This window comes from Tenebrio molitor, chromosome X, assembly GCF_963966145.1.
Source record: "Tenebrio molitor chromosome X, icTenMoli1.1, whole genome shotgun sequence".
NCBI classification, from domain to species: Eukaryota; Metazoa; Arthropoda; class Insecta; order Coleoptera; family Tenebrionidae; genus Tenebrio; species Tenebrio molitor.
Window position 1 is genome coordinate 3,629,304 of NC_091055.1, and position 24,145 is coordinate 3,653,448.

The 24,145-nt window shown below is 36.8% G+C and overlaps 3 protein-coding genes and 1 long non-coding RNA gene across 4 annotated transcripts; 1 reads left to right on the plus strand and 3 right to left on the minus strand.

Annotated features, from left to right (window-relative positions):
* aos (protein argos) lies at positions 1–5,853 on the minus strand. Its single transcript, XM_069060911.1, has 4 exons — positions 5,042–5,853; positions 2,381–2,589; positions 616–790; positions 1–565 (listed from the first exon to the last, which is right to left on the minus strand). Exons 1-4 carry the CDS (start codon positions 5,234–5,236, stop codon positions 356–358), a joined length of 789 nt encoding a protein of 262 aa, XP_068917012.1. The 5' UTR covers positions 5,237–5,853; the 3' UTR covers positions 1–355.
* A 9,113-nt stretch (positions 5,854–14,966) lies between these two features.
* On the minus strand, positions 14,967–15,608 carry LOC138140290 (uncharacterized). The gene is made up of 2 exons (XM_069061224.1): positions 15,468–15,608; positions 14,967–15,408 (listed from the first exon to the last, which is right to left on the minus strand). The coding sequence occupies exon 2, from the start codon at positions 15,402–15,404 to the stop codon at positions 15,042–15,044; it is 363 nt and encodes a 120-aa protein (XP_068917325.1). The 5' UTR covers positions 15,405–15,408; positions 15,468–15,608; the 3' UTR covers positions 14,967–15,041.
* Positions 15,609–17,333: 1,725 nt separating this feature from the next.
* On the minus strand, positions 17,334–18,006 carry LOC138140291 (uncharacterized). Its single transcript, XR_011162469.1, has 2 exons — positions 17,854–18,006; positions 17,334–17,798 (listed from the first exon to the last, which is right to left on the minus strand). It is a non-coding gene; the product is annotated as an uncharacterized lncRNA (long non-coding RNA).
* Positions 18,007–20,919: 2,913 nt separating this feature from the next.
* On the plus strand, positions 20,920–24,069 carry Klp64D (kinesin-like protein 64D). The gene is made up of 6 exons (XM_069061206.1): positions 20,920–21,243; positions 21,293–21,820; positions 21,872–22,069; positions 22,905–23,188; positions 23,240–23,657; positions 23,708–24,069. The coding sequence occupies exons 1-6, from the start codon at positions 21,034–21,036 to the stop codon at positions 23,936–23,938; spliced, it is 1,869 nt and encodes a 622-aa protein (XP_068917307.1). The 5' UTR covers positions 20,920–21,033; the 3' UTR covers positions 23,939–24,069.
* Positions 24,070–24,145: the final 76 nt, after the last annotated feature.

Here is a 24,145-nt window from a genome sequence, read left to right on the forward strand (position 1 = left end):
TGGAAATATAACATGTTTATAATATACGTTTGTACAGTAATACATATTAAAATAACATAATTGTACAAATCTATTAAATATCAAAAGAGACACTCGTCTCAACTATTTATAAAATAATTTATCATTCACGTTTCAAACGTCGCTTAATAACATTACATATGGTACAATGTCTTTACAAATGGCGGTTCTTGTCAACCGGGATCGTTTATTTCACGTCATATGTATAAAACGGTTCCATTAAAATAATTATGTACATAATGATCTGTTCTGAAAAAGGTCGCCAAAAGATTCTTCAACGGAGTTAAACGGTAAACGTATTTTGTCAGTAGCAGCAGCGACATCTCTCGACGATGTACTAAGACGGTAAGCAGTAACCACTATACGTTTTGATAGCTTCTTCTGTGTAACTTTTCCCCGCTATGACACCATAATCCATGTGGTGGCGCGGACATCTGTGCGCGTGAGGACATTGGCACAAACTGTTTACATTCACTTCGTCCAAAAACTCTTGACGTTTACGCACTGTGAACAATCGGCAGGGCTCCTTCCTTTGACACCGCAGTCTCTGAAATGTTACAATCACGGTCGTGTTTTACCACACATTGGAGGACTTACGGCTTGTGGAGAACACGAGAAGTGGTACTGGAACGCGATCTGACCGCTTGGCAAATGCAGAGCTTGGCGTTTTGTCAAATACGTCATCGAGTTTTTGGGACAATGACAATGGACTATCTGTTCTGTCACGTTGTTAGTGTACAGAGTGATCGTCCAGGTAGTGTCCCTGAAGAACCTAAAACAGCGCGATTGGGTTAGACAGGTGTAGGTTGTTGCTTTTGGGAGCTCGAGTGCTACTAAAATTCAAAATAGAGAGTTTCGTTTCGAATGAATTATTTATTACAGGCTGTGCTCTGTGTGCTAATGACACAGAGAGTCAGATGTTCTAATCACTCGGTCATAGTCAAGGCCAATTTTTCATTTAATCGTGCTCGTTCATTCCGAAGCTTTTTGATCAGTCCCGGTACATTCATCACACATCACAAAAAAATTTCTTTTTTTACATTTTCAATCGAGCTTGTCGGGCCACGTTTGGAAATAATAATGTCTTGAATTTAATCGAAATTTTATGATAATCCTCATATTATGATATAAGCGAGTGATGAAACAAAACAAGGTCGAAATCGGTCAATGGTTATCGCTCCATTAATTCGATGTTTCGTAGATCTACAGGGCCACGTATTTTAAGAGGTATTCTTGAGCTTTGTCATAAAAATTCTTTCGTTGTCTCCTTCCAAGAATCGCACTGTTTTTGCATTGTGAACAAAAAGAAACAAAAGTGACTTTCACTCTTCGGCTACATTCGTGACGGTGACTGTCAATTGAAACAAAATGGCATTATTTAGAAATCCCATTTTTTCAAAAATTATTTGTACGATTATATTTTTCGGGGCGAAACGGTGTCAACACACGTAACTGCTTCTGTGTATCTACTATTACAATAACATTAGTCCGTAGTGTCTAAAGCGGATGCCTTTAGGCTTAGGAAATCGAAAAAGTTCCGTTATAAGAACTGCGCGCTTGTGGGAAGGATGTTTTCTGTACGTTATTGTTTCTTGTATGTCATGACAACCGAGAGAGAGACACTCTCTGTCTAACCTATTTTAGCCCTTTTTCTATTAGCTCCACACCAGAATTAGATAATTTACCAATTAACATTCCTCATTGCTGACCGACATTTTCCCGTTGAAATCAGAAATTATGTTTTTGTATTATCATTAACAACCAACACGTTAGGAGCTTGATTGGGCTACTGAAAAACACCAATTTTTTTCTTCTGTTGTCCGGAAATAGTAATGTCCTCAGACCACATTTCTTTCCAGAACTGACATCGTTTTGTTACGGTCTAACACAATTTTTTTTTACAAAACCGTACAGTTCCACAACAAAACTAATGCAGTGTGTTAATTGGTGTCATAAATAGATGTGTCGTGTAAGCAGAACAAGGACACGCGATTTTTCTTTGGCTCGATTTAAACGAAATCTATCCGTGGACGTAACAGTGTCTATTAGAATCGTGACTGAGTTTAATGAAAATAATTAATTTTGCCGCGCCTCACTTGTAAAGGAAATGGATAATATGAATGGATGACGCTTTCACAAGTTTTTTGTAAGAGTACTTAACATAACTAATTTTCTTGAAAACCAGTTCAGTGCTGGTCTAATTATCTGAAAAATTGGGCAATCGGGCGGTTATGCAACCAACTATACGCAACAACACAAAACCACTATTATGGTCAATATTGAGAGCCGTGACGTATAGATTGGGTAATAATTACGACATAACGGGTAACAGCTGATCGATTACCGATATTGGTTAATGTACCTGCACTTTGGTATTTTCTTGACTGATTCGCACAGTTTGTACTGTCTGGTCTTGTCGGCCATGGTGAATCCGTCGTCGGTTTGGAGTTCAAGGGGGCACGTCCTCCCTTCAGAGCATCTGCATTGCTTCTCGATCCAGGGGATGTCGTACATGTCAATTTTATTGCAGATCGCTCTGGGTCCACATTCGGGTAGATCGGAATCCGACGTCTGCGAACAAGAAAGCGGGGGTCATCAATCAAGGGTGATTAAATTAGTGGAAGGTGTCAGTTTTGAAGAATGATGAAAACAACGAACTGTTGATGATAGCGGTCGGGGAGAGGAGGGGCGCCGAAGACCGTACAGGTGTTCTTAGGGGTTGCCCCACAAAAGTACACCTTGCGTCTGGTCTTTACGGTCGTGGGAAAATCGACCAGTTGCCAGCTAGTCGTGGGCCAGGCGAGCGACCAGCATTGTGCTGGCACCCTCCACCTGCCCGCCCCCTCCCCAGAGGCTCGGATTTACGCATGCAGATACCCCTGGGTGTCGGTACCACCGGAAGCCTTCCTTCTCCGTTTCGCATGGGAACGGATACGTCGATAAATAATGACGATTAAAATTCTCGAGCGATTAGCATCTAAATAAGGCGATAAAACCGAGACACGGTTCAATTTGTTCGATTCTGGGCCATTTGCATGACCGAAGATGCGACGGTACTGCTATTCCGGGAATCGTTCGCAATTAGTACTCGGCTACCTGGCTCAAGATTCGAAGATCAGATTCGACGGTATAAACATAAATTAACTACCGGGCTTTAAAATTTGGCCCCGAGCGTCGATACGGAGATACCAGATGAAATTAATGACGTCCCGTATTTGGAGGCGGGGCAGTACCATCAAATACTTTTTTAAAAAACACGACTTTTGTTCTTATTATTTTAGGAGTTTCGTAAAACCCGTTTAATACCGGATCTCGTGCGATCTCTCGACCCATCATCGTTACATCGTTACACGTTCTGGTAAAAATGGACGTTTTTGTCCCACAAAAGCAGTTCCGGTGAGTGACACTTGTGATTTTTCTTATATCCGATTCTTGGAAGCACGCAACTATCGCCATTGTAAATATTGGTAGTTAAATGCGGATACGTAGGTTGAATTCACTTCCTCCCCATTGAACCGTTCACAATGGCCACAATGATTTAGGACCTCGCTAAGAATCAGCGTCTTGCCCGTTCTGGGTTCCGGTACTTCCGCTCTTTTAGAATCATCTGTGCTGCCTTTTGTCGGGCCTCGTATAGGTGTAATGCCCACATAAGCACCCCTTCTACGAGGAAGTCCTTTCAATTTCTACACCCGATTCCGTCATTCATGCAAAACGCCAGGAAGGTCGTACCAGCTCGCCGTTCAACTGAGTCTTGCCTAATTGCCGTAAAAACGCCGACCAAATTCGATCTGAAATTGATCGTCATGTGAAAGTATTGAAAGCGTGGGTGTTCATTGGTTTAATTGAGGACAACTGCGTGCTACCCAGTCCCGTACTCTACAAATTCCGACCGAACTGTCAAAAATCACAGTTTCCGTCTCGTTAATCAAGCAAGCCATCTCACGTAGAGTTGTTTTTGTGTCACGTGGTCGGATCGAGTGGTACTTTTTAATGTTTGAACACCTGTGCCGCGGGTACGCCCCACTGCAGATTATAAAAATATAAAACAACATCGTCCATGACTTGCAGTCTATTTTCAAAATTCCAATTTTGACGCGATTTTCGGACGAGAAAAAACAACCGATGCCGCACCGCCATCATCATCATCATCAGGTGATCCTGTAATTTTATTGATGTCCATACTCGAGTATGGCAAAGAAACAAAGAACATTCCGATACACTGACACAAGCTATAATGCAGTAATTTGGTGTAACTTGTTAGTACTTCGGGAGGTTCGTCAAATCTTCCTCATCCGTAAAATGTTGTCATAGAAAATTGCCGCCGAAGAAACAAAAACTTCACAGACTCGATCGAGAAAATTGCCACAACAATTAATCAATCTTCATTTTTCCGATAGAAATTCCATTTTAAACACATAATGACAATCCTCGTTAAATTCTAGTGCCTAACAAATTGCTCCGCGTAGTGTTTTTAATTTCCGGTTGAACTATCGGGACCTGGATTTTCTTTCCGTCGAGAGTTTTTCGTCGATCCTCGAAGCTCGCCCTGACAATCATCCAGACGCAATTTTCGCCACACAAGAAAGGAAACGGTCAATTTGTTTCATAAATTCAAATTACTTTGCTATAAACTACACATTGTGTATTTATTATTGGGATTGTCAAGTTGAATGCATTAATCTCGGTATTTTTAGAGCCATTAGGATATCCTTCGATATTCTTTACGACCTGTTCTGTTACTGCAGGCTTTGTTTCGTTCTTTCCGCAGTAAATTAGAGAGAAAAGTCCAATTGTCCGATTTTTATCGAGGAAACGTTCGTTTACAGTCTTTCAAAGCAGATAGGATCTGGAGTTACCGCAATGTAAACAATTATTCCGTGATCTACATATCGCGATCGACCGGACCGTTTGGACCTTTTCCACTTGATTGCTTCGGCTTTACTACGGAAACGTTACAATAGAGTTGTTTTAAAGTTTAAATCGCGAATCGCATTCGGAGGGATTCATTTTGGACACTCACCCCGATCTGGTAAAGGACCTTGATATTGGTGAGGTTGATATTTTTCTTGCGATGTAAACCGGCGATGTTGTGATTGAGTCTGTGATGATGTACGTAGTGTTCGGTCGGATGATGTTGAAAAACTTCCAAAGGTAGTCTCGAGCACAGACAGTGGATCGAAAAAAACACTAAAATGACGATACTTTCGAAATTCATTATACAAAAATTCCATCCGATCAATCGAGTATTGGTAAAAACGCAACTATTTCAACGCACTATTCCACAATTCAACCACAAACAGCTATCACCCGCGTACCGACTCCGATACGATATGAATGAATTGCGTAACGCTAAGACTATGCCTTAGTGCTACTTTGATCATTTCACAGAGCGTACTACTAGCTCGCTCGTTCGAAGGCATGAATGGAGACAGATCAGGGACCAGGCATGCCCCCTAGACGCAAACGCACTCACAAAACACGCCAATTCGCAGTACCACTAACGGGATTTTTTCGCCATCGGAAGGGTCGCACTCGCAGAGTACCCTTTCGCTGATTTCGACAAAACCTAAGGACCTTGACGGTTGCGTAAGTTTTTTTTTGGTTTTTGCAGATCAGCGCACACCTGTCGCCGGGGTAAGAGCCGTCTGCGCAGAGAGGCCGGATTTATGAATGGTACCACGGCGGTACTCGTGTAATTGTAAAATTTTCATTCATATGCACAGACCGCGGGGCTTTACTATGGCTTCGGCGCAAGATCGACATATTTTACTGATCGTCGTATTTATCAACTCGCTTTGTCAAGCCGTGAACTTATTTCTTTCTTTGTTTACCGGCCGAGAGAAAAAGTGAAAGGCGAGTACTTCACTTTATTCGATATCAGCTGGATTAATAGTTTGTTTTTAATTGTTTGACGTGCAATGGTTAGCTTTTTTCAAACGTAATTCATTTCGTAATTGTTTTAATTACGCTAATTACACACCATTTATTATCAATTTAATGCATTCCGTCACTATCGTCCGCTATAAATAGTCCCTTCCAACGATTCGAGATTTTTCTACATCGCCAGAATTTCGTCGAGTAAGCTTTCACGATTAGTTAACAAGTTTTGCGAATCGTAATTAATTCTTTATTAAGAGGCTGATTCACAGAATGATTCCTCAAATGTCGGAAAATGCCGATGATTAGCAAAAATTTTCAAAAATATTTTAACAAGAACGATTATCATAATTACGATTCTACTTAATTCGCTTTGTAATCGCTCGCCAATTTATAAACCTCCTGTTTTACCAAAGCAATTTCAAGCATTCACAGACAAGTTCACCATTTCCAAATAAAATTAAAAAATTGACCTCAAGATTCATCAGTGCCTCAATATTACTGATGCCACCGTTCCATTTTAGTAACCTGATACATATTTACCTACACTTGTTCTAAAAAATTTTATTTTTGATACCACATTGTAACTTCTTCAATTAAAATTAATAAAAAATTTAAACGGTAATTCTTCTAGCCATTCTAGAATGTTTTCCATCATAATTTTGTAAATTGTAGTTACTTATTTATTTAACTGGACTGAGTACTGTTCAAATATTATTTGATAATTATTAGAAACTTAAAAAAATATATTTGAACCAGAAATTTTTATTTTAAAGACCCACTTAAGTCCAAGTAAGTAAAGTCAACAAACTTTACAGTTACTTCTTTTCTTCTTTAAAAAATTAAACATATTATTCCATAAGCATTGACGGTAGTACTTGTAGATTCCATTTTATCATTGTCATTTATTTTCTATTTATTACTCTGTCTTTCTGAGATTACTTTTAGTCTTAAAACTGTCAAAAAACAGCCAAATTATTATTGTAGTGGAATAAATAAGCACATTTTGTAAACTGCAGTCAACTTATTAACCATACATTTTTTTTTTAAATTGTTAGTGTAATTTTAAAGAAACAGATAAATACATACATACAAATAATTTTCTTTCTGAGTGGTAATATTTCCCCAATTTCTATAATTACATATCTCCTATTTCAAACACGTTGTCGATACTCTATTTATATAAAATATATACCTACGTGATTAATTAAAGTAGGCTATGACTTTTAAATTAGATTGGTAACACTGTTGACAACTTGATTTGAATTGTCAAAGTGACGCTTCAAAATTCAATACAAAATATGAAACGGGGGGAACACTTTGAACAATGAACAATTGAACATTTTGTATGATTGTCAATAAAACTGTAGGTATTATTTTCTAGTGCTTCATTTCTTTCAAATTAAAACGATTGAACATGAGAACCCTAAACGTCAACAGTGTTACCAATCTAATTTAAAAGTCATAACCTACTTTAACTATAAATTTAAATGATCTCACGGTATATTTAAAAAAATATAGAATACAGGGTGTCTCAAAATTCGCGAATTCCGAATTCAGAGCGTGGTAGGGAAGGACCCACTGGAGCTGGAAAAATACTTACAAGAAAAAAATCGCTCTTCCTGAAGAAGATATAAGCACTTTAATTTTGTTCAATGCATAGCAGCCTTCATATCCACAGTGACAAAATACTATTCTAGCTACGTTGCTGTTCCACTTTTAAGAAAAATTACAAAAATTTAAGATTTTTTTACTCCAAAGTAAAACTATTTTTCAAAAAATTGTTTTACGTTATTATTTTCCACAATCATCTACACCATAAATAACAATAAACACTGAACTTTGCAGCCTGTATTTGAAGAAAACGCCCCTCAAAGAGTGCACCTTTAGGCCAATGTATATTTGTGGGGGGAGTCCCGTTTTTTTTTTTTCTATATTTGGATTACTGAAGTGATCCTCTACAACGCTCTGAATTCGGAATTCGCGAATTTTGAGACATCCTGTAGTTTGTAGCCTTGTACATATTACCCTTGCAACGTTGATGGTACCATTTCTACCTAGAAAATACTTTAATAGCTTTTGCAGGATTAGCTGAATTAAGCAAGTGGTACAAAATACAGGGTTTTGAAAAAATAACGCACAGTATTAATTTAAAAAAAGCAAAACCACGTCAAATAGTTTTTTAAATTCTGCGTCTTTTAACGTACAGGGTAATTTTGAAAGTTGTGCAGATATTTTAATCATGAGCTACTGGCTTTATGTAGAACTCGGAAAAAATATTTAAAAAATTCAAGGTCAAAAAATAAAATGACATTTAAAAATACACCCTTGTATATCATGTTTTATAAAATGTAGGCCAATGCGAAGTAACCAATAGGAAATATGCTTTAAAACAAGGAAACCGCATTGGTGTACGTTTTATAAAATATGATATACAGGGAGTATTTTTAAAATGTGCCGAAATTTTACCTACGAGGTTGTAGGACAACGTAAAAACTAAAAGCAATTAAAAAAAATTGTAGCTCAAAAAATAAATGTCATTTTATTTTTTGACATAGAATTTTTTAAACATTCTACATGAAGCCAGTAGCTCGTGATTAAAATATCTGCACAACTTTCAAAATCACCCTGTACATATATAGAAAAAAATGGGTCAAATTTGTCAAAGTTATGACGTCATTAATATTTTTTCCAAATGGGAAGCTACGATTCCGATCAGATTACTTCATAGAGCTTATTTTTCTGGATTATAAAAATCTAGTTTAAGTAGGGATTACGTAAAAGAAAATAAGCAAATTATTAACGAACGAAATAAGCTTGATTTTAATAGTAACTAATAAATAAATTAAACAGCAAGAATTTACTCTATAAACTGTTTTTGCATTTTTTTCAAAAATTACTACTGTACGTTTTTTGAATTTTGTGCGTTATTTTGTCATAACCCTGTATAATGAAGTCGTTCATTCTTTAAAAAATGGTACTAAATGAATTACGATTATGTATATGTTTTTAATATGATTATTTTAAATGAACAAAAATTAGTCATATTTTTTTCTGAATATGAACGTATGTATTTGTAAATCTTATCTTATAACTGTTTCTCGGAAATGTTTTCGATATTGGAATTAAAATACAAATGAAACAGTATGATCAGTCTCAACGTCAGAAATTTTGATGGTACTCCTTCTAGGAAAAAAAGTTATTTGACGGCTCTCAAGGATTAGTAAATGAGTAATCGAAATATCGATTTAAAAAATATATAAATAATTTTAATGGAATTGTTTTAAATGTGCAAGACAATTTCTTGGAATACGAATATGTATGTTTTGAAATATGTAATGTCTTTGCAGATTACCTAGCTAGATAAAGTGTTCAAATACAATTTCTTACTAATTACTAAATTGATTGGCAAAAGTGTGTTATTGTTCGATATTATTTCAGAAGTTTTATTGATACTCGAAACTGTGTCTTTTAAACATTTGTCTAAAGTGTCACTTTCGGTACCATTTGGACACTTGGAGTGCCACGTGTCAGCGGTCCAAATGTAGAACCGAAGCTTATCCAATTAAAACCAGCTAGGGATTTATTCAGGCTCTTTGCCTGTGTTCGCGGCCATTTTACGTCCGCACGAGAACTGGCAGTACCAGCCAGCGAGGCCCCTTTTCGCGATTTAAAGATCCCACTCGTCGCCCACGCGTTCTCGTCTCACGAAGAACCAAGAACAAGACTTGAAAAATCTAACAGCAATCTGATTTCCGGCGACCGCTTTTAGAGCCGGAGCTGGTCGTGAAAGAAGTCCTACAGACGAGGAGAGCTCACAGTAGGATGGTACTGATTGTGCTCGACCAGTACCGGATTTAGGCAATGGGAGTTAGGCCTGTACGAGCTGCGGTTTCGCATTCTTCGAGATCACGTCATCTGGACTCTTTGAACGGTCAAATACCGGTTTTTTCGGCTCTTTCCTTGCCGAATTTCGTCACCCGTTGGGATTCGATCGGATTCGATCGGGCTGATTTTTCCGACACCTGACCTGCGTATGGGACTACGCATTCCGCACCTGTTGCGTCCGGAAGTTCATATAACAGAAAATGTCTGCCATAAACAAGCTAAAAACGTCAAATTCTTCAACGGGATGGGACGGTACTTGCGCCTCGTATTGCCACTAATTTAGCACTTCTCGAAATCGCTGATCAAGAAAGTTTACGTTGTTTTCCGGAACGAGAAAATCATCACGTCAATTTATTATGACCATTGCCGAGAATTAGACGAATTAAGACCTATTTATTAAATTCCTGAATAAATATTATCTACTACTGACGCGTCTAATTACCACAACGCATTTCACTCAGATATAATAAATAAAGGAAATAAAGTTAAAAAACAATAACAATTACTCGATACTTTTTATTTTTCTCCAGAGATTACACTACATGTTTCATTAGGATTTTTTTCTTCTATTTTTCACTTTCGTCGCTTAAAAAATTGCTCCAAAGTATTAATCCGAGTCGACAAAATTTTGAGTACGGTTCTGATTCTAATTATTGTAGGTGAATGAGTTACTAACAAAGTAGTACGGATTTATTTGTACTCTTTTCGTTCATTTAATGAGCGAGTGCATGTTGTCAGTAGAATAAATGGTGGTGTAATTCTGCAATGTTTACTTAATGAATGGTAAGAAACTTTTCAATTATTCTTCTATAAATTGATTAAGACGAGAGTTAAATTCAGTAACATGTTTAATTGAATGCGTTTAATATAAAAATAAAATAAATCTAATTTATACATTCACCGCTCTCGTTGAGTGCCCACTATAGTACATGGTAGTACTAGAATTTATTCATATTTTAAAACTGTATTATTTACCCGGATTATTTGTTTGTATTAATTTGTCCCAAGACAACAACGACTTGGTGCTTTTATTAAAGGAAAAAATTAATCTCTAATAACATAATTAAATTAAACCAAATACATACAGGTGCTTAAAAAATGACGAAACAACGCTATACCAGACGATTCAGGGACACCCCCAGAGTACTAGAAAAATGTTTTAAAAAAATTGTCAACTGACATTAAACAATAAGTCAAAGTAAATTCATAGGTAGGAAACTAAATGCAATTATTTACCTAATTAATAGCTCGGTTGGCAGATCAATTTTATGATTTTTGTGCAAAAGATGAAAAATAAAACTTGATTTTAAATGTCTTTCACTACAAAAGTTGTTGAAATATTAAGAATTGGTTAATAATAATAATTTTAGATACCGATTTTATAGTCTCCATATCTTTAAAGAATCACGAGATAGAATTTTTTAAACATTTTTACCATGCTCAGAGGTGTCTCTGAATAGTGCAAAATGGCATTGTTTCACCATTTTTTAAGCACCCTGTATAATACTTTCAAATAATACAGTGAGCGGCAAAAGTATGGAATAAATTCCTTAAAAATTTAAAAAAAAAAAATTAAAAAAAATCTTTGGACAGGTCAATTTTAGTTTATAAAAAGACATGTTTTAGTACCTACCAAAGAAAATTCCAAGCAGTCATTTGTTTTCGAGTGATGACGTCATCGATACTTTTTTTAAAAGGAAACCCCCTATTTTTTTCTTGATTCTAATAGCCCTTTTAATTGTCTAAATGACAATTTATTTTTTCCAACTTTATTATTTTTTTTCTCAAAAATTTCCTGATGTAAGGTAACAAAATTTTTATACTGGCGTTTAGACAATTAAAAGGGCTATCAGAATCAAGAAAAAAAATAGGGGGTTTCCATTTAAAAAAAGTATCGATGACGTCATAAGTCGAAAACAAATGACTGCTTGGAATTTTATTTTGTACTAAAATATGTATTTTTATAAACTAAAATTGACCTGCCCAAAGATTTTTTTGAAAAAAATTTTGTTTAATTTTTAAAAAATTTATTCCATACTTTTGCCGCTCACTCATTCATTTTCTGGATATTATAAGAAGCGAACTCGGCTAGAAGTTAGTGTTGAACAAGAAACAGAGAGCTGAAGAAAAAGGTATCTTTTTTTAACACTTTTTTAAATAACTAGTTGTTAAAATAAATCATAGTAATTAATTTTGATTTTTCGAACACTGTCTAGACATTTGACCAAGAAGTTCACACCATTTTTTATTCACTGATTCGTGAAAAATTTTATTACGGTGATCATGGATGCTTGATTAAACACTATAAATATGACTATCAAAAATTGTCACATGGCTTCCGGTGTACTTCAAATTTATTCCGAAATGGGGTTCGTGTTATCAAAAAAAAGGTGATCCTGATGAGATTTTATAGTCATGTGAAATTTTTCAAAACGAAATTCTGAAAAATGTATCAAGATTATTTGTATTTGTTGTATTTCCAAAACTGCTTAAACATTAATGCTAGAATAAAAATTACTACGAGCTTTGAAGCTTAGATTTCTTCCTTCAACATTTTGTCAATTTGAAATTCAGTTAAGGAATGTTGATTTTCTTGTTCAAATGGGTAAATTATTTTCTTTATCGAATTTTGTTTTGAACAGTTTAACATGGGCATAAAATTTCATTACAACAAAAATTATCCCATCATTTTGTTGAACATATTATATAAATCCTATTCTCGGATTTTTTTAAAGGTCAAGTTTGACGTAAGTATACCGAAAATCACGTGATAAATCATATCATATCATATTTTTAGTGATTGTAGCAGTAAAGTTTTTACTAAAAAATTTTCCCGATATGATGCAAACTTTTTGATAAACACTGAATTTAATTGTTTTTTTTTGACAAGATGTCGCTTAATTTGGACAAAACTTAACATAACCTAATTTACTCGCCAGGGGGTTTTAAAAATTACGTATTTATTGTTACGAAATGTTCAGCTCATTTGAATAATTTTAGATATTATGTTGGCAATCCTTCTATCCATCAAATAAACCAACTATAGTCCATTATTTTTTTAAACAACTGTCAGTGTCAAAATTCCCTCAAAGACCAGGCTGTACCACTCTAAAACGAAAACCTTTCGTTTCGGAACATCTGTATCGTAAAATCTTCCTAGATCAGGTTTGAGGTTATATCAATAATTTTCAAAAGTCAGAAAAGTTTCAGGTGCAACCAAATTTATACCAAAAGACAAGAAATGAAGACAATAATGACACTGAAAAGTACAATTGAACATATTCAGTAGCGCAAGCGCCTTTACATCAAAATGGCTGACATACAATTGACATTTTACGTTGTCAACCTAATAACCAATAACCATCAAATAATTAGTGGCTCATACGCTCATACCAATATGACAACACTTTGATAAATTGTTTTAAAGAAAAAATTAACTATACAATGTTAGGAAAACCTAATTTTTTCAAATACAATTTGCTTGTAATTTTTTTTGTTTCCACCATTTCATATGAAAGCAAACATTTATTTTTGTGTATAATACGTGAAAAATTCGTGTTGGGTTTGAGAAATTTTTCTTAGATTCTTATATGCAAATTCGCATAATTGTGTCGACCGGTTAAGTGGAACAAATCAGTTCCATCTTGATTTGTTCCAGTTAACCGGATCCACTGTCTTCATATCTAAATTCGACATTTTTAGAAACACCAAACATTATTTTATTAAATATTTTAAGTCTACCTGTAAATATTTTTCTAACACGGTCGAAAACAACAAAACTGCTTTAATTTTTTTTCAGTAGTAGAAGGGGTTCACCAGACAAATATTTTTCACTTTAAATTTCGCAACGTGTTTGTTAATCGACAAACAACAAGATTATTTGGCTCGCTGTCTCCATCATTGCAAAACATTGTTATAAATGTTTAATGAAGCGAATCTCCTACTTATGTTAACATAGATTCAACAACAGCGACAAGAATTTGAGCAAAATAAAAAATATTTTTCTCGAGAGAGGGACGTTGTCATGTTTTGTGCCGCCTTTGTGGGCCTAATTGTCCGGGCAATAAAATTCCGGAGGAATAAAGATAAAAAAATACTCGCCAGCAATAAACAGAAATTATTAATGGAGGAAACAGAATTACAACAGGAATTTTTTTTTTTCGAAATCCTCGAACCGGAAACAGTTTATTATGCCGATTATGATATTTGCATAAATATTTGTGAATTGAGAAAAGTTGTTTTTGTGTTCGGACGGCGCCAGACGGTTCGAAAACGCGCCCCCCGTCGAGACGAAGTGGTCTCACTATTTTACTTATTTTTAATTGACGCATTTGAAAGTCCGCCGCTTCCGGTTTTTGGGCGGATGTCGAGGACTCTCTAAAATTCAAGAAAACGGAAACTGGCGCCTGTGCGACAGGCGTGCGGCGAAATCGGCTCAGGCCTGCCCTGGAGCTCTTTATAATGACTTATTCTAATGACCGTCGATGTTTTACCTGATTTTTAACGCATGCGTTTATTTCCGTCTTTTTCAACATCCTGCGGCTTTTATATACTCGTAGTTGTAAATGGTTATTAAGCCGTCTTCTTCGGCGCTGTCATGCTGGCGCCAGACCTTTCCTATCTTCGCGATATTGTGCCAATAAAATGGCGTGCGGTTGAACCGCATGAGCCGACTTGACGCTATTAATAGGCAATTAAGGCCGCACTCGGTTCAAAATTGCAACCGTGTTTATATGACACCGATGTTAATTTAATTCCATCAACCTGTTGAACCAGTCGTGGGGGCTCTCCGTGCTTCTTAAATGGAAATTTAAATACAGACGCACCAACATTTTTTCCTAATCTTTCTACATCAGGTATCCCAACATACTTTTTTCACCCAACACAAGATCTAATTCGAAAGTACAAAAAACAATACAAGTAGGAAAGTCATTTGCTAGATACAAAGCGCGGGTAAATTTCATGTTGTATGACTTCCGTTACCTGAGGCACTCCAAGAAAAACTTGCTCGAACCTCAGCTACCTCCCGTCAGTTCATCGGATAACATCACTCGCATCGCCACTAATCGTTCATCGAGTACACTCACACATCCGCAAACGTCAAAATCGTGTCATTTCGCCGTTAGTCCAGTTTTGAACTGATTTATTCTTTGGGTGAGCGATCACAATAAATCACAAAATCTCCGTGCATGTCGGAATTTATTCACAAGTGGTACAGCTTTATATATCGAGAAAGAGGTAACAATTTTGGGGAATTATCGTCGTCCGGGGTTGTTTCCACCGTGCAACCAGTCATCGTCAGCTCCAGCTCCGTTGATGCCACCGTTGCTGCAGCTTTCGTCGTACAAGTTGGCACAACGCTTTCCAGGAGTGTCGCCGCCGTTCAAGAAATCTTCGTCATTGCCGGCATCGTTGCCGCCCCCGTTGATGCAGCTTTCATCTACTGTGTTGACGCAACGCTTGCTTGCGAGGTGCAGTCTGTGGAACAGATCGCCCAGCGACTTGTAGACGGGGGCATTTCTTGTGCCCAGTCTTGCAGGGACGTGGTAATTCGGTTGCAAGTAGAAGCAATAAGCTGCCGGTAATGCAATCGCGAGCAACACAAAAGCGGCTTTCATTTTTCTGGAAATTGTCGAAATGTGAAATTGTTCTGTTCGAGGTTTTATTTTTATTTTACTTACGATGCTTGGTTGGGACGAAGGATCAAGTGAACTGAGGATCACTCTTCCCTCGTCCCTTTTTATACTAATCCTATCTAGATATTAATTAAGTTATTATTTACCGGAAATTTATTATTAATGAAGCATATGCTGAGATTATCTGAAAGCGCTTTATTGTATTTTTAATTTTGTCAGTATTCACTTCTGCTCGATGCTCTGATTTCTTTATCGATACAGAAGTGTTCATCAATTACCTTATCTGCCATCACTTCATATCCTGCATTTTTAATAACTCACACAACTCTTCAATTAAGTGGTATTCAACGAAATTATTTTATTAATCACAATTTACATTTATCCATTGTATTTTCAATTCGCCACAATTGTAACCATGATTCGCGTATTAAGGTATCTATATATAGAATATTTGGTCTCTCAGCGAAAGTAAACACAATATTTGGTGTTAGCATAGCATCGGTTTTTATGTCAAACACACTACATATATATATAAATTACATTTTTGAATTAAATGGATGACGTCATGGACAAGTGAATCAAACTTAAAATAAACATTATGAAAAATAAAAATTGACCTGTTTCAGCGTTTTCAACAAATGTCATTAGTTTTGAAATTACTGATTTTATTCCATAAGTAATTTCCACACTGTATATACAGCTTGTAATCAAAATACATACACGAAAATATTTAAACACGTAAGTACTGAATACTCTCGCATCACTAGCAAAATATGCGTTTTTTGAAAAATGTAAGGATACGTGAACAAATGGCATGGCAATTTAAACAATAAATTGTGGACGCTCCACTGTCGATAGTCGAAATTATGAAAGCAATAGAAAAGAAAAAGCGAACTTTCGCTTTTTACAAGCTTCATACACTTTTTGTATGACAAAAAAGGATCTTTTTATCCGAGGTTGAGTTGGTGTAGGTCAGTTATTAGTTGCAGCTCGACAAACAGTGCAGTGTAGCAGTGTATTAATAATCGTGTAATTGTTATTAAATTAAATCGTTTAAACTGCCAAATTTTACAAACGTGGAATAAACGGATACGGTGCTCACGTTTGGTGTGGCAGGTGGCAACGTGATCCAAGCGCAAATACTGTACCGGGAACAGTTTCCAGACAGGGTTGTGCCTAATTTTAAAACGTTTACTTCCCCGGTGCAACGATTGAGAGACATACAAAAGTTCCATCCAAGAACGCCAAGATCTCCGGATTTCAATCCTTGTGATTTTTTTATGGGGGCATTTAAAACAGCTGGTCTGTAGCCAGCCGATAAATTCGGTACAAGAATTAACTGGACGAGTCGGGGCAGTAGTGCCCAAATTTGGGAAGATCGTGAAGTTTTTTCAAAGGTGCTTGGATCAATGGCTCGGAGGGCACAGGCGTGTATCACCATCAAGAACAACATTTTCAGCATTTACTGTGAATAAGATACGCTAAAAGTAAAAGTGCTTTGTACTCGTAAGTTTTTCCGACCAATTCAGTGTCAGTGTCAAATTTCTTGCGTGGTAATCGTTTTCGTTGTAGCTTTTTTACCATTTCATTTTCATTTGCTCTTCATTAGCGTCGATCGCGGCCCGGAATGAGATGCATTTTGAATTTTTAAATTCGCAATTTCAGCCAGTGCAAATCGTCTTCAAATGCCTTGGTGGTTTACGGCTTAAAATATTTCCGCCTATTTTGATTACACTCTGTAGATATAGATGTATAAAAAACGACGGCACTTGCATAACATTTATTTATAGATAAATGCCGACGTTTTTTACCACTTGCATGTTGTTGTTGAAGAAAGAATTTCAAATTTGGAAATAATAGTTTATGACTATCTTCTACATTAAATAGGAGTAAAAAATAAACACAGATACATATATTATATAATACTTTAATTGCATTGTATTTTTAAAATTTTCAAATGAATTTCCATCTCTTTCATTGACCATGTATGAGACTCCTCCATTCCATTAAAATCCCAAATGTGGCATTCACATTCATGAGGAAAGTATTCTACTACTGCAGTATTCAATGTCTTATATTTTCTGGCAATTCCTAAATCCAACATCCCAGCCTTTTTGGTTCATTTATCAAAAAAATCCAAAAGAGGCCCTTCATCATTTGGTAGATCTGGTGGGGGTTGATTACTCTTGCTGTGATCATCATCTTTGTGATACTCTTCATTTTTCATTTCATAGTAGACTCCATATACATGGTGATGCACAATTAGCGTCTAAACCCTCTACTGTGACTATTATGGCGTTTTTCGGACAATTGAAACGTTTTTTTGGCTTCCTCTTTTTCTTGCCATTTTGGACAATTAACAAAATGAAGTAAAAACTATAAAATATAAATATGCATTAAATAATATCAACTAAAATGCATTGAAACTTACGATCGAACAAGTTTGGATAACTCTCCTTTACTTTATCTCGTAACATTTTGCTTCCACTTTTTTTTTGTTTATACAAACAAATTTTAATGAACGGCTGTCACGGTCAGCTGATGGCCGATTTGGCATCTGCGCAGAGTTCGTGCGGTCCATGCAGATCGCTATACAAGAAAGAGTCCCTGAACGTAAGATGGCGCACAAAATAGTAATCCAATAACCATGTATACCGGGTGCTGTGGAAGTCCACGTATTAAGTTTAATCACCAATAGGACTCGTTAAAATAAACATTTTCTTTATTTATGATTTTTTCCTCAAATTCCTCCAAACAGAGTTAAAATAAATATAATTTGAACCCTAAAATTCACACCCGCTCATGTGTTTACACATCCATTGATAACGAAGCAAGGAAAAAAATACTCGATGAAAATACATACTCGAATGGAAAACAGTGAAAACTGAAAACTGTTAGTTTTAGAACAGCGGTTGTTCTTTCTTCAAAAAACTGTAAAGTTCTTATCGCACAAAAACATTTTTACTCGTTTCAATTGATTATTATCCCATGAGCAAAGTGTCAATTTAGAAATTAAAAAAAAAACGATTAAAAAAAGATCAATATGTAAAAAATGTTTATTTTAAAGAGTGATTAACTGATTAAATTTATTACGTCGTCATAACACCATGTATACTACCATAAGAAAATGTATTTTAATATTATACATACATTATTACATTACCTACATAATATTTGTATTGTATTTTATTTTTATTTTGTTACTTTTATGAAATAAATTTTAAATAAAAACCTTATGTTTAATTGATTATACCCTAAATTCTATTGACATTTGTTGATCTTGCAAACGCCGTGTTAGTACATATTATATTCTGCATCACCACGGATGATTATTAACGAAAATGAACTTCAGAACATTTACTTTGGCATATAATTCCAGATACTTTGCAACACACAGTGAGATCCAGATCAAGAAAAATAAAAAGAGAGCAGGGAAAGCCCCTGCCCTAGATATAGTGATAATCATGTAGTGGTCATGAGTCATGACTCAGGGGCTAGACACTGGCTTATCACCCATACCGCCCGGGTTCGATTCCCGGTTAAATCATCAGGTTTTTTCAGTGGTTTTTTCAAATCATTACCATCTTTCGGAGGAGATGTATACTAGTTTCAATTTGGTTGTAGGTCGTAAAATTTTATTGGATATTATGAGCGATTAACGGGCACAATGGTTGGGTTTGAAAAGGTTGGGGAGCGGCGCGTGCCGTTTGCCGTACAATGCAAATATACCAAATGTACAATACAACCCTGCTTAAAATATTACCTGCTAGTGGTAAACTAGGATTTATAAGCCCCGCAAGATCTTTAACTTAAAGTACCATAAAATTTTACGACCTACAACCAAATTGAAACTACAGTAAAGCTATCCGTCCCGGCTACTTACTTAGTAGTGGTCGTTAGGTCATGTTAGAGGCGCTTGCGCGACCTGAAAACTTCTAGCACTCTGCCTGTTCAGGACAATTTGATCTTTAAATCTAAAATGCGTCATAATTAAATGAACTCTTAACAAAAAAAATGTCATAATAAAAATTATGACACATTGCAATTTTCGAGAAGTAGACCTGTTCAGGACAATTTGATTTTTAGGCACACAAAATCAATAAATTTTATAATTATTAATTTTTCTAGTAATTAAAAGTTAATATTTCAATGGGTTTTGGCCCGTTTTCCAAGGTTCTGTTACGTTATTATTTTGTACAATTCTAACAACTCTTTTACAACAAAGTTTTTATTGACGATGACCCCCGTCCTGCGACTGAGAGCGCTACCAAAAATAAGGAGGGTAGTGTTGACTTGCCCGGAGCCCGGAGCCCAGGAGAAATAACACAAGTTGCTTTGAACAAATCGTTTAATCCTCTCTTTCTCACGTCTTACAAACCTACTACCCCTAAGCTTAACTTACTCTCCACCTTTCTTACTAATTAACCCAACCTAAACCCGTACAAGAAGGGCCGAGGTCGACCTCGACGCCGTCCGCGTCGGCCGCTACCTGCGGGAGGCGTTCGTACCCTTGGCCGCGCCCTTGCGAATGAACCAAAAACTTGTGAGCCGTCAAAAAAGGTTCACAAAAAAAACCCGACTACTTGATAAGCCGGCCGCTCGTTGGCAAGGCCAACAGCCGACTTGATACGCATCTACTAGTAAAAAAAAACGTGGAGGCGGAACTTGATCGGACCCGCGAATACGCTCAAGAACAAAAAAAAAAACACCTAAAAACTAATTCAACAAAAGGAAGCGACACAAACTTAAGGCTAAACGATTATGGAAAGGCTGGTCTGTAGAGTCGGAGACCCTGGTCGAATCTTGGATGTCCTTTCCTGGGGAGGTCTGGTCTCTCCTTGGAGTCGCTGTTCCAGTCTGCCCCTCCGGCGGAGGGTCGGTTCTTCGTCAAAATGGCTTCAAGAATGGATGTATCGATTAACCTCTAGCAATTTGGGAAAAATCTGAGATATACAAGGCTTGGGGAGCAGATTGCTCAGCATGGGCCTCCACGAGGAAGTGGAGGATCTGAGGCGCCCGCGCTACAGAGAGCAGGCTCTTAAAGCGTACTCCGTGATCTCCATAGATTAATATACAACTGGGGTTACAGCTATCACGTTGCGTTGACTGTTATAAAAAAATTACCGTGGAAAAATTCTGATTAATTTTTTTTTTCACCGACAAATATTTTATTCAGTTATTTTCTTTACTAATTACAATGTTATTTCCATTGTGTTACTTAATGAAATTTCGCGATATTTAGCATAGGTATGTAGAAAAAAGATTTCAATTTAAATAAAGATTGGTTGTTTTACGGTTCCAGAGATTACTGAGTTGTGTATGGAGCAATATAATTTAATTTTGTGAAATTAGAAAGCTTTTATATAACAATTTGATATAAACTTAACTGGTTGATTGTTAAAGCAACGTTTAAGGTGAGAAGTAACCGCAATTTGTTGCAAACATCATCCACAGTTGTTCGTGATCTCACCTCGTACAAGATTAAAGGAGAACTTTTTAAATTTCGCGCGCTGTCCTTGACATGTGTCAAGTTTGACAATAATGAAAGAGTCATAACCTAAATTCTGGCGTATCGATTAAACCCTCAGTTTAAGAAAATTTGTCGTTTAAAATGGCAAACGTAAAAGCGGAGGTTCAGGCCGAAGTGGAAAACGTTCGAGTGTTTGTTCGAGTGCGGCCGTTAACAAAAAAAGAAGAAGCGGAAGGTCACCAGAATGTCCTTCTGGTCGATCCAAAAGAGAACTTGATTGCCCTTAACAGAGATGGAACCAATCCGAAACCCTTCAAGTTCGACCAAGTATTTGTAGAAGACTCCACACAGGTTGCTATTAGTATATTTGTGACGCGTCCTGTTCAGTTTTGAATTCTAGTTGACTTTGTATCGAGTCATAGCGGTACCTATAGTCGAGAAAGCTTTGCAAGGATACAATGGCACAATATTTGCTTACGGCCAGACAGGTACTGGAAAAACATACACTATGGCTGGCAATTATACAAAACCAGACATGAAAGGCATCATTCCCAACACATTTTCGCACATTTTTAGTCAGATATCTAGAGCCAGTGGTGAAACGTCGTTTGTAGTCACCGTCACATACTTAGAGATTTACAATGAGGAAGTCAGAGATTTATTGTCTACTGACCCCAATAAGAAACTAGCCATCCGTGAAAGACCTGATGTGGGTGTATATGTCAAGGATCTAATGGGATTCACTGTTGACTCAATCGAGTCAATTACAGAGTTACTCAACAGAGGAAATAAAAATCGAGTCACCAGGTCTACTTTAATGAATGACGTCAGTTCCAGATCACACGCCATTTTTACCATCACAATTGAGTCTAAAGACAGAAGCAACAACAAAACCACCGTGGGCAAACTCAATTTGGTTGACTTAGCTGTTGGTTGTTATCAATCGCGATGTTGTCGTCTTTTTAATGGTAGTTTTTAGGGGTCTGAACGCGCCAGTAGAACACAAGCTACAGGTGAAAGGTTGAGAGAGGCGAGCAACATCAATTTGTCGCTTTCTGTACTGGGCAACGTGATTTCGGCTCTCGTCGACGGCAAGAGTAGCCACATCCCATACAGGAATTCCAAATTGACGCGGTTACTGCAAGACTCGTTGGGCGGAAATTCTAAGACAGCCATGGTAAAAAAATATTTTTTTCTACTTTGGTATCATAAGCGAGTCTTTGTGAAACTAAAATAGTGTCACAAAGACACTTTTTGAAACTGTTTTAGTTTTTTTTTTATACGTATTACGTTGGTATTACTGTAATAACACGCTGGCCGACGTTCGGCATCGCTAGCGAGCTCCTGTTAACAATTAAAACACAGGACATTTGACATAAGTTTCACATAAATGCCACCATAACTCATGCCACACAAAAGTCCCTAGATTATTTCATAATTATATTTTTGGTTTTTATCAAATTAATGCGACCAAAGTAGAAAAAATAGTTCGTTTTTCTACTTTAGTATCATAAATGAGTCTTTGTGAAACTAAAAGTAGTGTCACAAAGGAACTTTTTGTGAAACAGTTTTTTTTTTATACGTATTACGTTGGTATTGCTGTAATAGCACGCTAGCCGGCGTCCGACACCTTTAGCGAGCTCGTGTTAACAATTAAAACATTTTATATCGATTTTACAGAAATCTCACCATAACTCATGTCACACAAAAGTCCCTAGATTATTTCATAATTAGATTTTTGACTTTTTATCAAATTAATACGACCAAAGTAGAAAAATTGTATATTATAAGACGCACACGCACACGCACACTCGTTCTGTTGGAACACTCCTGCGTCTTATAAAACTCGTATAATAATATACTATTGTAGTCTCTGATCTGCACGTGAGAATTCTGGAAAATATGTTTGAACTCGTTCATTATTTTCGCTAAATTGCAGAGATGTGTCGTTCGAAATGTAGAAATGTATCAGTTATGTAACATCGATGTAGTTAGTTCTGAAATAATTTTAGATCGCAATGGTTAGTCCCGCGGACGTCGATTACGAAGAAAGCATGTGTACTTTGAGATATGCCGCACGTGTCAAACACATTCAGAATCACGCGAGGATTAATGTGGAACATCGGGGACTTATCGAAGGATTCGAACACGAAATCGCCGAGCTGCAAGAAAAGATTCACTTGTTATCTATGCAAGACCAAAAACAACCGATTATTAAGAAAAAGAAAGACAGAGCGTCGTCTCAGGCGAGAGCCGAAGAGTTGAGAAAATGCGAAGAAGAGCTACAAAAAACAGAGTATACAGTGCGGCACTTGTAAAACGATTGAAATTAAGTTGTGTTTTGCAGGAAAGAGAAGAGCGACCTGATGCAGAAGATTTCCATGATACAGAAGAAAATACTGGTGGGAGGTGAAAACCTGTTTGAGAAGGCTCAGCACCAGGCTTTTTTGATAGAGTCAACTGGGGCAGAAATCGAGAATCTCGATAAAAACCACCAACAACTCGAAGAAACCTTGAACAAGAAAGGCCAAGAGAGGATAGACGTGGAAGAGAAGTATTCCAGTTTGCAAGAGGAGGACGCCGGAGTGTCCAAGAAAATCAAAAAAGTGCAGTCGTACTTGAACGAGGTCAAGGAGGAGTACGCCGATAAAGAGCACGAGTACCAGAGGGAGATGGAGGTGCTGCTCGACAACAACCGGCTTCTAGTCCGAGAGACGCAACTGGCGTGTCTGATGATCGACAGCTACATACCCAAGGAGTATTTGGTAGTATTTGAGTAGTCCCCAATTCAAAGTATTTTCGATTGACTTTTTAGAAAAAGATCGAAGCTAATTTGATCTGGAATTCAGAGACGCAAGAGTACCAGATGCGAGGGGTGGCTTACACCGGCAACAACATGCGAAAGCGCCAGTCGACCCACTCGGAGTTCTTCACCCCGATCAAATTCGAAATGAAACCGGTTTACCACAAGTACCCTGAGAAGAAGCGCGAAAGGAAGATGATGTATGACAAGCGCTCGTTCTCAGCGGTACCCAAAGCACGCTAATGTAACCTACAGTATTATTTGTGTTGTGTTGATTTGTGATATTAATTAGGCAGCAAGCTTACAAACTATTTAATTTATTGTAACAATTCTATTACAAAATGTACTTAAATAAAGCATCTATTTATTGCCGACAGGTGGCTTGAGTCGTTTGAGTGGGGATAAGATTTAAATTTACGCGGGAGCAAGATCGATTCGGTTGTTGTCGCC